Source organism: Thunnus albacares, chromosome 20, assembly GCF_914725855.1.
Source record: "Thunnus albacares chromosome 20, fThuAlb1.1, whole genome shotgun sequence".
In the NCBI taxonomy this organism is placed as follows: Eukaryota; Metazoa; Chordata; class Actinopteri; order Scombriformes; family Scombridae; genus Thunnus; species Thunnus albacares.
In genome coordinates, this window is record NC_058125.1 from 27146846 (window position 1) to 27162549 (window position 15704).

The window sequence follows — 15704 nt, forward strand, 5'->3', positions numbered from 1 at the left end:
AAAACACTGAAAGAAAAGTTAATTCTACCAGAACATTGGTAATCTTACATCAGACTATTAATCAGTATGGAACTGAAAATATTACTACTGAATTATACTGTACATTTGTATCTCACCATTTTTCTTTAGACAACAACATCTGAGTCTGGCTGCAGAGCTATAGCCAAGGATTTCTATGAGAAGTGGCTGTAACCAAACCTCCTTGATGCCCTGGATAGAAAGCATATATACATACAGCCCCCGGTCATTCAGGCAGCACCTTCTGAAGTTACAAAGGCCACTTTTCTGTGGTGTTAATGGCTGTTGCAAATTATGGATTTGTTTATGTGAATGTGGGGATCCAGGGCAGCAACGCTGTGATGGCTCGCATGTTTGTCGAAGATGATGCCTCCTCCCTACGGCTTGACCTGCAGAAGCCGTACTCACACAGAGATCTGGATCATGACCAGCGGGTCTATAACTATTGCCTCTCAAGAACTCGGTGGGTAGACAAAAATGCTTTTGGCATTTTAGTGAACAGGCTCCGGGTCTTCAGAACCACTGTCTGCCTGGATCACTGGCAGCTGGTGACTCAATAAAATTGGGGAGGACAGGCAGAAAATCAACATGAAATCTTACAACAAACCGCATCAAACTATATCATTGTCCCACCTGATGAAATCGGAGGGGTGGGGGGCAATTTTATATGCTAATAAAACAATTTGCTTGAGTGATGAAAAGGCTGCTTCTTTAAAGACATTTAGCATCTACATAATGTCTCTAAATGAAGAAGTGCTCATTTTAGCCATGGAGTGGATCAAATGTGTCATTTTACCAACAAAGTGAAATTCAAATTTATAGTATTGTTCTATTGTGACAACAGATTTATGATCTCATCAAAAACAGACAACATATCACATGATTGACACGTGTTTCCTATGTATTTACTTAGTATACAGAAATATCTAAAGTAGTACAAAGCTTCTAATGTGATACAGGTTCAGATCAGTGCTGAATACTAGAAAGACTGAACACTAAAAACATTCACTGATCTAAAAGTGTAGGTTCACATCAGAAAGTATTAGTGCACGTATCAAATACATGATTTACACACTCTTATCTATGTGCACGACATACAAAATATAGTCTACAAAGCTGACATGTTAACACTCATATCATATCATAGATTTGAGTCACAGATGCTCAGTTATTGCAATATGAGGCATGAAACCTTCCTCTTTTAAACAGTGAATGAACCAGCCTCTGTCCACATCATCAAAACTTAATGATAACAAACATTCACCGCTAACATCAGTTAGCAGCTAGATGCTAATTAGCTGCTCAGCTACAGCACATTAAACAGCAGGTAAACAACTCAAATGTCACGTCGGACGCGTTAGATGCTGGTTTGATCGTTTCTCTTCAAAATCCCTGTTAGCGTTAGCAACATACTGTCTGCCCATGACTTGTACTTACAGTAGTTTGTTTACTTTGTCTTAAATGAGATATTAAATTTTGCAATTAATCCGCAGTTCATATGCCTGCCAAACCGTGGGGGGCAATCCGTACGGATCATGGATCAACTACAATCAGTTACTCCACTAGTTAACACTTGTTATTCTAGTTACTTTAAGCTTATTACTCAATATACAACTCAGCTTAAAAACGAACTAAAGAAACTGTCAGAAGCAAGCAGCCAGACCTCCTGCACTCATTCACTAATCACATCAACATCAACAGGTGACTGAACAACCACTCAATTAAAAATGAATGAATGAGTGAGTCCAGCTAACTCACTGTAACTTCAACAAGCAAACTAACGTTACCCACAACACATTATATGATCTCTGCTGCATTCTTGTTAAGGAGATAAATTCACACAACAGCCACACAGAGACATTTAACCATCAGAGATGAAATTAGCGACCAAAGAGACAGAGAGAGAGAAGCTGTATCTGACTCACGTTATCTGACGTCTTCTCCTTTCTTTCATGGAGATGAAGTATTCATGTCATAACGTCCATTTGTAGCTGTTGACCGTCTTGTTTGTTAGTTAACAGAACTTTTTGGCTGCTGCTTAACCAGTCTGATATCATTAGCAACAATGACAAACAAGCTAACTCTCCCTGGTAGTGTCCTGCTGCTGCTGCGCTGCACAGTCCAGATAATTTCTCCCAGGACCATTAAATAATGGTCCTGGAATAGCCCCAAAAGGGACTTTGCAATATGTAGCTACTGGTGTCACTGGTTGCTTCTTGGTCACTCTAAATTTGCTGTCGGGCTCCTACTACTTTGTCTCTTGTTGGCGGTGTTACAAAGGTGATTAATGGTTTCGTACAAACATTTATGGTACAATGCAAGGCTGATAGTTGCCAGTCCAAGTAGCTGGTCACATTCCATCCTACATACAGGCATGTACAGAGGATGTCAGAGTAAACACTTATCTACCAAGTCTAATACGCACTTTGCCATCTATCTCTGTCTGTCTCATCCGAGTAGAGCTTTTACTGAGACAAACACTGACTTCCATACGTGTCTGTATGTAGGATGTAGCAGGAGCCCAACAGAAAGTTTAGAGCAACCATATGGACACCATGAACAATGAGACAAGGGGCTACATAGGTGAGCCATATCAGTTTGTGGATCTTTGGAATAGTGTACATCCAAATATCAAAACACAATTTCAATGTCCCTTTTGGGCATCAGGATGGAGAGGTGCTTACAACAAGGCTGCTCTCACTTGGTGGGAACCACAAATTAATTCAGAAAGTCAAGGTTTCTCTTTAGCCACCGCTGCTTTGAAGAGAGAGGCTTGTCGTCACGTCCACTCAACAGGGGTTTCTGCAGATGGCAGAACTGTGTCCTCAAAGGCAACCTGAACAACCACTGAACGCCTGTGGGAGATTTTTGACTGATGTGTTGGACAGTGCTCTCCACCACCATCATCAATACACCAAATTAGGGAATATCTTTTTGATGAATGGACTCTGGAACAACACTTCCAAAAGATATTCCCTCATTTGGTGGTGGAGAGCGCTGTCTAACACGTCGGTCCAAATTGGGTTGAAATTGGGTTGAGATCTGGTGACTGTGAAGGCCACAGCATATGATTCACATCATTTTCATACTCACCAAACCATTCAGTGATCCCTTGTGACTTATAGACCAGACCAGCAAATACAGCTACTTCAAAAAGCATCATGGCCGGGCCCCTTTTTGGGGATAGAAAACCTCAGGTCTGATAAATGTTAATGCATTTTGTGTTCAGCTGAGAATTTTGACAAGTTTGTACGCATTCATTTCATGTTAAACAAACCTTTGTTTTATAGACATGTCTAATAATTATTTTATTATCCTGCCTGAACCTGAGTATTTGCGATACCTGATTAAATTACGGTTGATCGGTCAGCTGTCATGTTCCTTCAGCCTCCATCCGTCCAAGCAGATCAATGACCCGACACAGCAGTTGTCACTAACATAACTATTAAAGTTTAGTACTAGTCTTAACTAGTGAAGACTAGTTATGGTCCTTTGTAAGTAATAAAAGAGTGATATTACCAGTTATGAAGTGTTTCCCACACATGTATAGATGGGAAGACACTGGGTCCATTAGCTTCTCCTCCTTATCTTGTCTCCAGATAGCTTGAAGCCATAAAACTCTCCTTTTTGGATGCCTTTCTTTTCCAGGAAGGAACTGGAGATCTGGTTTTGTGTGTTTATTAGTTTTACAACCTGCGACACAACAGCTTTTCGGCATTTTCCTCTGTGTGTGTGTGTGAGTGTGTGTGTGTGTCTGAATACAAATGAGGAAGCTAAAAGCTGAATTTGTATCCACAACAAGAAATGTCTCAATCCAACCAATCAGACATGGAAGAATTTAACCAACAACTACTACAAACACAAACATGCATGCACAAACACACACACACACACACACACACACACACACACACACACACACACACAAACAGAAACACTCTGACAGGTAATTTTCTGGTGAAACACTCAGCGACGCTTCTGCAACATTTTCATGTCAAAATGATTTGACAGTTTTAAAATGAAGACAGGAGGAAGAGGAGGAGGAGGTGGAGAGGAGGGGGAGGGAGAGAGGAGGAGGGGAAAGAGGAGTAGAGGATAAGGAGAGAGAAGAGGAGGAGGAAGAGGAACAGGATAAGAAGGAAGAGGAGGAGGAGGAGAGAAGAGAGGATGCGGAGGAGGAGAGGAGACGAGGAGGAGGAAGAAGAGAGGGAAGGGTATATAGAGTAAAATAAATATTGATCAGAATGATGAGGATCTAATCGATGATGCAGAGCATGTTGTGTTTAAATAAACTGATCAATCATCACAGATCAACCTGATCAATACATTAGACTGAAGTCTGAACACAAGCTGTTATTAGAGCTGCAACTAACGATTGTTTTCATTATCAATTAATTGATCAGTTGTTGGGTCCGTCTCATCAATATTCTGTTCATAAGGAGAGAAAATCTGACATGTTTAAGAAGCTGGAAGTAGCAAATATTTGGATTTTTTGCTTAAAAAATTAGTCAAACGATCAATTGATTTGCTGTTGATCGATTAATCGTTGCAGCGTTTGGTTGTTATTAGTTTCTCTGCTGTGAAGACCAGACTGCAGATTAACCCTTTAACACCGCAGCCATCAGTGTGTGTGTGTGTGTGTGTGTGTGTGTGTGTGCATGCAGTCTAACATCCAATAATTGTTTTCGTCTGTCATGATCTCAAGTTGCCATGGCAACAGACGAAGAGCAGCAGGTGGCAGAATTACTGTGATTGCAGAGATTCAGACAGGTGATTCACCTCAGACTGACGACAGTAACAACAATAATGACAATAACAATGATAATAATAATAGTAATAACAACAAAAACAACAACAACAACAATAATAACTATTATAACAATAATAATAATAGTAATAATTATAATAATAAATTATGCTTTCATCCTTCAAACTAAAGTCAAGAAGAAGAACAGAATATTGAGCAATAAAAAAAATATAAAAACATGTTGATCAATGTCTGATTAGTTTGGACAAAGCAGAACCTGATCAACAGAATTCAAAAGTCAAAATGACAATATGACATCTTAACCTCATAAACATGCTGCATCATAACGAATAACAACAGGAGAGATCAACTCTATATATATCTGTCAAACATGGACCTGCTCATCTATCTACTCATATACACATATTTAATGTGTGTTGAAAACCTGACAAGTTAAAGTCCTGAATGAAAAATCCTACTATAGTAAAAGTACATAAGTACTTTGAGCTTGATGTAGTTTAAGTATTGCAGGAAAAATAGTGGTTTAGTATCTCTGACTTAAGCTTGTTATATTATCCATTGTGTCAAATCTTCATCTGAAAAGTAACTAAAGCCGTCAAATAAATGTAGTGGAGTAGAAAGTACAATATTTCCCTCTGAGATGTAGTGGAGTGGAAGTATAAAATGGAAATACTCAAGTAAAGTACCTCAAACCTGTACTCAAGTACAGTACTTGAGTAAATGTACTTGACTGCTTCTTTCGGTCACATGACCCTCACCCTGCAGGTCGTAGCGAAACTCACCTGTAAACAATTACACCAACAACAACAGTGTGTTTTACAAACAAATAGTTTAATTGAAAACACGTCATGAACGACAGCCAATGTAACGTCAGAGCACAAAGATCATTTCAACACACAGACACTGTCCAATGAGAAGTCAGGACGCTAAAAGAAAACATCCAATCAAAACATCAGGACACTTTCATAAGAACTGTCAACATGAGGATCTGTCCAATCACAGCTCAGCGTACTGCTGACAGGTGACGGGGGGGGGGGGTTTACTGTACATCACTCAGAGTCACGGTGGTCTTTAGAAAATGTTGTTGCTTGTTTATTTACAGCAGTGTCCTGAAAACAAACACGTCAATAAAAACACATCAGACATGAAGGAGAATCCAGAGTGAATCTGGTTTACAGACAACAGATAGCTCCGCCTCTATCCAGGCTGAACCAATGAGATCATCCTCTGGGGACTATCAATGAACATGTGACACAAATGACTGTCACATGACTGATCTCATCGTATTTAAGATGATTTCGGAATAAAGGAAACTGACCGTGTCCTCCATATTGTTTCAAGAAATCTGTGTATTTCACAAACCTGGAACTTCATTATTGTTATAATCTGCAGTGACTTGTTTTGTTTAAATTTGACAACATTTTGGTCAAAAATTAAATGAATCCCTGCAGGGTGGAGAAGCTTTGAAAGCATTCAGCATTTTAATGCTGGAAAAGAAAATAATTTATTTAATGTCCAACATTTCGTGACTGTAGAACTATCAGGTTCCATCTGACATGAGTTCTTCACATCAAACTGTTCTTTGTTTTCTGCACTATTGGCCCTAAACAAGAAAAGAAAAAGAAAGAAAACAATCAATCTCAAACTCGGTGCTATAAGGTTCCATCTACAAAGCACCAATCAGTGCTGTAGACCAATCAGGAGCCTGCTTCTTCACCATATGACCTCACAGCTCTGTGGCTGTGGTTAAAGCAGCTAAAACATCATAAAATGTTGCTCAATCATAAGTTTTGAGGCCTCCAAATTAATTATTTGATCAAACTCATTATGTATAACACTGAAACACCAACTGAGTTAAAGTCAGATTTTTACCCTTAGCTACCATGCTAGTCAGTTAGCTTAAGCCTAATTATGCAGTTAGCATAGTTCTTTGCAATACTTACTGTTATTATTAGTGACTTGAGTCACTCTGACTACTTAACAAATGAGCAATGAAAGCCAAAATGTTAATATGAGAGACTATGAGATACATTGAGGTTGCTAGCAGCTGATGCTAACGCTACCTGCTGCTAACTGGGTTTGGGTGTGTGTTTAACGTTATAACCTGCAGCAGAAACATTCAGAGCTCAGACACCGACAGGGACCAGAGGTTATTAAAAAAAGAAGTTAAAAAAATCTGGATTCAGAAAAAGGCAAGAAATGTTCTGAAATGAAGAGGAAAAGACAAAGACGACAATGTCAGTTGCCAAAAACAACCTATAGTTACATTTGAGTGACAGACGCCATCTAGTGGCCGTAGTAGTTATGACCCGGAGAAGTGACGCAGTTCAGATGACTTATATGAGGTGACAAATTCCCACATTCAGAGGAGGCCAGTTGGGTGGCTGGTGAAATCATAGCTTGTAAAAAGTGGACTTTGCTGCAGGAGAGCTGCTGTTTGCTTTCTGTTTCCAACCACGAATCCAAAAAGTTTTTTAAAAAACGTAACTTTGATTGTTGTGGTGTTTACTGCTACCATGAAGACAAAGGCGACTTTAACCCACACCATGTTTTAAGTGATCATTTTAACCCAAACCATGATCTTTCTATAAACCTAACCAGACCTGAACCACAGTGTTGTCACATCATAAAACATTGTTATTTTTTTAACGGTGATTTGATAAATAATGATGTCGTCCTGCTGATCACTGCTGATAAAGGTGCCTGATTAGAAAACGCATCAATGGGTTGTTCTGGAGTCACATGGTCAAACGACCTATGTGTTTGTTTAATTTGGAGGACTTGTTGGTACCGGGGTCCCTGGTGGCCTCATGGTTAAGGTGCATAACGTATAACTGCAACATCTATGGTTCAGTTCCCAGCCAGGAGACCTTTGTTCCTACTTGTTTCCTGTCCTGCTACAGTGACTGTCAAATTAAGGCAAAATGCCAAAAAATTGTTCTGTATGTCAGTTTTAATATCTAACAGTTGTTCAGACAGCAAAGATGGACATAATCTACCTCAAACATAAACATGGGCACTTTGGAAATGAAACTATGTTTTTATGTTGATGGATTTATTTTAATGACATTATTGGCTGATTTTATTTGCTGCTGATGTTGAGCTGAAAGTTTATTTAATAAAGGTTATAAATGGAACTCAAGTAGAGTATTTTCTTTTTTATAGAACTTTGAGTCCTCATGGTTCTCATGTTCAGACAATATATTAAACATTAGACCTGAAATATAGTTGTTTCTGTGATATGCAGGATGCTTTTTATCCAAGGAAGTCATTACATATGACTCTTCATTGGTAGGAGTTTTTAAAAATCACATTATTTTTAAAAAATCTTTACCATAAAAAGAGCACATAAAACATTAGCAATTTTTGAGAAAAGCCGCAGCAAAATCAAACATTTTTGGCCGCATTAATCACAAAAAAGCTCAGGGAAATCCCAGAGGGAGTGACTCTACGAAAATGTGTATTAGCTGCACAAAAATGCTTTTGAAACATTGAAATATTTCCATTTTTGTATATTCTGTATATCTGTGTATGTATATTAGAAGAATCCATGACATTTGAGGCTAAAAGAAAAGTGTTTAGAGTGTTTTTACTGCTTTCAAATGTAAAAATGGATCAAATTTGACCTGAAGAGAATTTAAGGATGTCTGTTATTTTGACTAATAAAAGAAAACTGTACTGTATGTCAGTTTTAATGATGAGGATTTCAAAATTTGAACCTCAATAACTCAAAACCACTCAGACTTCAGAGAGAAGCCGATAATCCTAAAGTCACGACTAACATCTGGTTCTGGTCCAGTTTCTCCAACAGAGCCAGCAGAGTCTGAAACCAGACCAGGATCGGTCAGTGAGATCCAGTCCTCGACATGCTGGGTGTGGTGGGACAGAACAGAAGGGTCTCTGGAAGGTTTTTGTAAGGTTCTGGATTTGTTATAAAAAGGTTCTGAATGGTTTTGTAAGGTTCTCATCTCATCTTTCTCAGTCTCGCTCGGTTCTCTTTGTCCCGTCTCTTTAAGGACGCGATGCAATGGTTGAAGAGGACTTCCTGCTCCTTCTTCCGGGTGAGAGCACTGAACCGCCGGTCGCCACGGTAACGAACACAGAATTCCTTAAAGGTCGATCTGCAGAGAAAGAAACAGGACTTCAGAGTTTCCACGATGTGAGTGATGTTGGTTTTCTTTCCTTTCTGTGTGTGTTGGTTCTCATTTAAGGACTTTTACTTATTTCTAAGTTACAGAACTTTGTTGAAAAAGTACATAAGTATTATGAGCTTGATGTAGTTAAAGTATTGCAGTAAAAGTACATAAGTATTATGAGCTTGATGTAGTTAAAGTATTGCAGTAAAAGTACATAAGTATTATGAGCTTGATGTAGTTAAAGTATTGCAGTAAAAGTACATAAGTATTATGAGCTTGATGTAGTTAAAGTATTGCAGTAAAAGTAGTGGTTTGGTCCCTCTGACTGATATATTATTATATATGACATCATTAGATTATTAATAGTGAAGCATCAGTGTTAGAGCAGCATGTTACTGTTGTAGCTGCTGGAGGTGGAGCTAGTTTACACTACTTTATATACAGTTAGCTAGTTTAGTCCAGTGGTTCCCAACCTATGGGTCGGGCCCCTCCAAAGGGTCAGCAGATAAATCTGAGGGGTGGTGAGATGATTAATGGGAGAGGAAAGAAGAAAAAACAAAGTTCTGATACACAAATCTGTTTTCAGTTTTTGGACTTTTTCTCTAATCTTTGATTTTTGCTGAAATATTGGATCATTTGAATATTTATTGAAATGAAAGCATGTGAGAAGTTTAGAGGGAAAAATCACTATTTGGTGGAGCTGTTAACAACTCATAGACATGTGAAATGTGAGCCCGACTACACACTGCTTTTTGTAAGACGTCAAAAGACAAAAAGGTTGGAAACCACTGGTTTCATCTTTAACAATGTGTTGTATTTTAAAAGCTTGTTATATTATCCATTGTGTCAAATCTTCATCTGAAAAGTAACTAAAGCTGTCAAATAAATGTAGTGGAGTAGAAAGTACAATATTTCCCTCTGAAATGTAGAAAGTAGCATCACATGGAAATACTCATGTAAAGTACAAGTACCTCAAAACTGTAAATGTATTTACTTGTTACTTTTTCCACCACTGCCTGAACACTAGTTCTCCACACACACACACCAAAACTCAAAAACTCCTCAACTGATGAGTGGCTTCACTAACATTTTGGGAGCAGACTAACCAACCACAGTGTCACCTGTCAGCCTGACTTTGAGTCAACTCACTGATCTGGCAGGCAGATAAACACCTGCTGGTCCAGGTGAGGATGTGCATTCAGGTCAGATTTTATAGGAACATGGCTGAATAATTAACTGTGCTGTGGTGAATAATGAATGACGGATACCTGCTGGTGATCTTCGCCTCATCCAGCAGCTGTTTGAACTCCTCTCGAGCTTTATGGAGTTTACTCTTCTTCTCTTTGTACTCGTCCTTCACCCTGCTCTTTACAAACTGATCAAACACCTGCACACACACACACACACACACACACACAGTAAATGTGTTCAACAAATCAGCTGACTTGCTAATATAGACGTGTTGATGATAGATATATTGGTGACAGATGTGTTAGTGATAACACCTGACGCCTGTTGCTAAGAGACCACATTCGACACAGGTGTTTTTAAATCAGAGCTGTTCTAAAACAAGCTGTCAGGTATCTGTTGAACCTGTTTTCGCTGGTCTGAGGTCAGCAGAAGGTATCGAGGGTCAAACACCATCTTATGGAGCTCCTTCTCCCAGGTGGAGAACGCCGACACCTGAGGAGACACAGGTATCACAGATATCAGCTCGATCGCTGTTTATTGATCACTCTCTGCTGATGTAAACATCTCCTGAGAGGGTTAGAGTCAGTCTCCAGGAAGTGTGTGTGTGTGTGTGTGTGTGTGTGTGAGTGTGGATGTGTGTTACCCCTCTCTCCAGCATCATTTCCCTAAAATGAGTGATGCGGAGCTCCAGTGGGAGGAGCTTGACGTCTCCTGGACGAGGGACGAGAGACATCGACTCCTCCGTTCTAGAGAGAGACAGACAGCAGCTGTTTATCTACCTGTCAGCTGTGTTTCTTTAGTAAATAAACTTTATTGTTTATTCATTTATTCGTAAGTATATAAGTATGTTTCTTTAGGGAGAACAGCTCAGAAAAACTAATACGACCAATCATGTAGCCCAGCACTGTGGATGATGTCAGACTCACCTGTTCCTCTTGGAGTTGTGTTCATCTTCTTCATCATCTCCATGGAGACCAGATGAATGACAGCTGGAGCTGTTATCTGTCAGAAGGAGATGAGTTGAACACAGAATTATTATTATTATTATTGTTGTTGTTGTTATTACTACTATTACCATTATTTCTGTGACAGACCATCAGGTGTCGTTTTCTTCCTCTTATGGGGCGGGTCCTCGATGATCTGGCTGATGTCTCTGCCAATCAGCTCCCCTGGTCTCTCCCAGACAGACAAGTGCATTGTGGGATTGAAGAAGAAGATCCGGTCATCTCCAGTCCACACCACACACCTGCACACACACACACACACACACGCACACACACACACACACACAGACCCCGCCCAGTGCTGTAATCAACCAATGAGAGCGGAGAGATCCACAGAGTCACAGACTGCAAACATTCACTTTGTTTGTGTCGGCAGTGAAAACAGCTGATTGATGTCAAGCAACCTGTTTAAACACTCAGCATTGTGCTGAGCCGTAGCGGCTCACGGTTGTCATGGTAACACCGCTGAAGGAGTTACATTAGAAACCATCAGAAACAAGAAACGTTCAGAGCAGCTGTTGCACACAAAATGCCTGAAAAATCAATAATCATCAGTAACAATAAACTGTATAATAAAAAGTGTGTGTGTGTGTGTGTGTGTGTGTGTGTGTGTGAGAGAGAGAGAGAGAGAGAGAGAGAGGCAGTTACCATGGCGATCCTGGGACAGGAGTGGATGCGACAGGACGTTTGTCTTTTCTCCCTCGTTCACCTCCCTCCTCCTCATCTTCCTCCTCTCCTCTGTCTAAAGACACACTAACACACTGCAGCACACACACACACATAAACACACACACACACAGTTGTGTTTCCATTACTTCAGAGGACATCACATTGATTTACATTCATTTCCTGAAGACTTATCCTAACCTTAATATAACCCTAAACTAACCTTAACTTTAAACCAAGTCTTCACCCTAAAATTAATGATTTACATTAAGGGAACTTTTTGTCCCCATAAGGGAGGCGAGTCCCCACAACGTGTGGAATACCTGGACCACGCACACACACACACACACACACACACACACACACACACACACACACACACACACACAGCATGAATTATCCATCGACACAAACAAACAAACAGGTGAAGCTTAATTCACATAAACAGGCTGACTTGAATCTGATCTGGGAACAGCAAATCAATCACTGACTGTTCAGAAGAGACATTAGCGAACTGATTGGTTGATCAATAACCTCCTGATGACTGAACCTCACCTGTTTGTTCTCTTCCGTCGCTCTGTTTGTCCTCAGCAGCAATGCTCCTCCATAGGAGACTTTACCTCCACCAATCCCTCGCTTCTCTGACACAAACAAACAAACAAAAACACAAAAAACGAAGTATTTATTCAAACAGTCTGACACAGATCCATAAACCTCCTCTCTTCTATGACTTTATGAACTTTGTGATTGAACTGTTTCAGTAAATGATGAACAAAGTTCCTCCAGTGAACGTGGATCCGACATGAAGAAGAAGAAACATTGTGACAGCTCACACACGGTCATGTGACCGTGATGTCACAAACCATCAGTAACACAACCACAGAATCAGATCTGCATCCTGAAATAACCCAATAAACCCCTGAACAACACAAACAGACAGACAGGCAGGCAGACAGACAGGCAGACAGGCAGGCAGGCAGGCAGGCAGGCAGACAGACAAGCAGGCAGACAGGCAGGCAGGCAGGCAGACAGGCAGGCAGGCAGGCAGGCAGACAGACAGGCAGGCAGGCAAGCAGGCAGACAGGCAGGCAGACAGGCAGGCAGGCAGGCAAGCAGGCAGACAGGCAGGCAGGCAGGCAGACAGGCAGGCAGGCAGGCAGACAGACAGGCAGGCAGGCAGGCAGACAGACAGGCAGACAGACAGGCGGGCGGGCAGGCAGACAGGCAGACAGGCAGACAGGTCTTACGGCGTCTGTAGTTGGTCAGCAGAGTGAATCTAGAAGAAAACCGTGAGGAGAAGAAAGAAGGAGGAACGTCCTTCATGACCTGAAATAAAGAAAACAGATTAAAGACAAATAAAATGGACAGACAGACAGGTGAGAGAGAGACAGACAGACAGACTTACCTGGAAAGGTACGACAGGCCACTTATCAATGCAGAGCTGAGAGGGAGAGACAGGTCCAAACATACATTGCTATAAGAGAGAGAGAGTGAGACAGGTTTTTACATACATAAGTCTCTATGTTCATCTGTCTCACTACATGTGCCTGTCTGTCTCTCTACCTGTATTGGTGAACACAGTCTTCTCTCCAGGCTGACGATTGGCCGTAGCCATGCCCCTCTGCACCGTTGATTGATTAGAATGAGAGGCCACGCCTCCTTGTCTCGCTGTGTGGGAAGCCCCGCCCACTTCTGGTAAGCTCCACCTACAAAATGACATAATCGATTTAGTGATGCGAGCACCTGTAAAGATGTTAAAAAAACTTTAAATTGTCTGGCAGTCTGAGTAATTAGTACTACTACTACTAACTACTGCTATTATTACTACTAAAAACTACTACTATTATTACTACTACTAACTACTGCTATTATTACTTCTACTATTACTAACTACTGCTATTATTTCTACTATGAACTACTGCTATTATTACTACTACTAACTACTGCTATTATTACCACTACTACTAACTACTGCTATTATTATTACTACTACTACTAACTACTGCTATTATTATTACTACTACTACTAACTACTGCTATTATTACTTCTACTATTACTAACTACTGCTATTATTTCTACTATGAACTACTGCTATTATTACTACTACTAACTACTGCTATTATTACCACTACTACTAACTACTGCTATTATTACTACTACTACTACTAACTACTGCTATTATTATTACTACTACTAACTACTGCTATTATTACTACTACTACTACTAACTACTGCTATTATTTCTACTATGAACTACCGCTATTATTACTACTACTAACTACTGCTATTATTATTACTACTACTACTAACTACTGCTATTATTACTTCTACTATTACTAACTACTGCTATTATTTCTACTATGAACTACTGCTATTATTACTACTACTAACTACTGCTATTATTACCACTACTACTAACTACTGCTATTATTACTACTACTACTACTAACTACTGCTATTATTTCTACTATGAACTACTGCTATTATTACTACTACTAACTACTGCTATTATTACTACTACTAACTACTGCTATTATTATTACTACTACTAACTACTGCTATTATTACTACTACTACTACTAACTACTGCTATTAATACTACTACTACTACTAACTACTTATAGTATTATTACTACTAACTACTGCTATTAATACTACTACTACTAACTACTGCTATTATTACTACTACTAACTACTTCTATTATTATTACTACTAACTAATTTCATTATTATTATTACTAATTACTTTTATTATTATTACTACTAACTGCTTCTATTATTATTACTACTGACTACTGCTATTAATACTACTACTACCACTACGAACACTTCTATTATTACTACTACTAATTACTGCTATTATTACTACTACTAACTACTTCTATTATTATTACTACTAACTAATTTCATTATTATTATTACTAATTACTTTTATTATTATTGCTAATACCTACTTTTATTATTATTACTACTAACTACTTCTATTATTATTACTACTAACTACTGCTATTAATACTTCTAACTACTGCTATTATTACTCCTACTACTAACTACTGCTCTTGATACTGCTACTTCTAACTACTGCTACGAATACGTCTAACTACTGCTCTTAATACTACCACTGCTGCAGTCAGAGTACTCAGACACTGAGAGGAGAAACAGAAAACAGTGTTTGTGTGTTCTGAATGAACGACAGATCGTCTTCGTCTCCTCTCAGTTCTTCTCTGCTGACGAATTTAATCAGTGTCGTGTTGAAATGCAAAACACACCACAGGCCGCGTGTGTGTGTGTGTGTGTGTTTGTAGGTCTGCAGTATCTGCAGATTCACTGAGGTAATTTAACCCTTCACTTTCCTCCTCTGCTACAGAATAAAAACCTCTGTAAGGTCTTGTTTGTTGTTTGCAGGTGATTTGACTCGTGTGGTGACAGAGAGGAAGCAGCGTGTTTATGATGGTGAACATACAGTATAACAGTGGAAGGAGAACATAATTGTTAAATTACAAGTCTCCACCCCCCCATGCATCATTGCATAGACTGCCACCCTTGACAAGACCCTCCCACAGGACCCTGTGACTCCCCTCTTTTCCCTCCAATTCATTCCATGCAGAACAAAGAACCGATGATGGTTTAATATGGACTTTTCACCTTTAGACTGTTTTATGTGGTTGATATGACATGTATTGTTTGAATGTTTAACAGATTGTTTTGTATTTATTATTCTGGATTCCTGATTCAATCCTTTGTTAATTAAGGAGAAAATAGAGAAATGCCAGATTGTGGCTTCATTAACCTTTTCCACTCCATCCTTGTTTTGGAGAAAAAATGAAAAAGGATCCAAATTAGAATGTCTGTAGCTCCTGAACCACTGCAACTATCTGCATAAATAAGGTTGCCAGAAAAGAAACCTCCAAAAGCTTCTT

General features: G+C 39.4%; 2 protein-coding genes across 3 annotated transcripts in view; one reads left to right on the forward strand and one right to left on the reverse strand.

Annotated features, from left to right (window-relative positions):
- The window catches only part of LOC122971137 (microfibril-associated glycoprotein 4-like), a 750976-nt gene that overhangs the window by 670662 nt on the left and 64610 nt on the right, over positions 1–15704 (forward strand). The gene's annotated exons all lie outside the window — the stretch shown is intronic.
- Positions 5652–15704, reverse strand: part of LOC122971122 (transcription elongation regulator 1-like protein) — a 39823-nt gene continuing 29770 nt past the window's right edge. Inside the window, exons 6-16 of one of the 2 annotated variants that reach the window (XM_044337640.1) lie at positions 13347–13489; positions 13189–13257; positions 13031–13109; positions 12339–12424; positions 11766–11878; positions 11208–11359; positions 11040–11115; positions 10757–10859; positions 10516–10605; positions 10191–10309; positions 5652–6389 (exon numbers count right to left, since the gene is read on the reverse strand). In XM_044337640.1, the coding sequence (XP_044193575.1) occupies positions 6260–6389; positions 10191–10309; positions 10516–10605; positions 10757–10859; positions 11040–11115; positions 11208–11359; positions 11766–11878; positions 12339–12424; positions 13031–13109; positions 13189–13257; positions 13347–13489 (1160 nt within the window). In that variant the 3' untranslated portion in view covers positions 5652–6259. Of the gene's footprint in view, positions 6390–8356; positions 8908–10190; positions 10310–10515; positions 10606–10756; positions 10860–11039; positions 11116–11207; positions 11360–11765; positions 11879–12338; positions 12425–13030; positions 13110–13188; positions 13258–13346; positions 13490–15704 lie in introns of those variants that run through there. The other variant, XM_044337639.1, reaches the window with a different exon arrangement.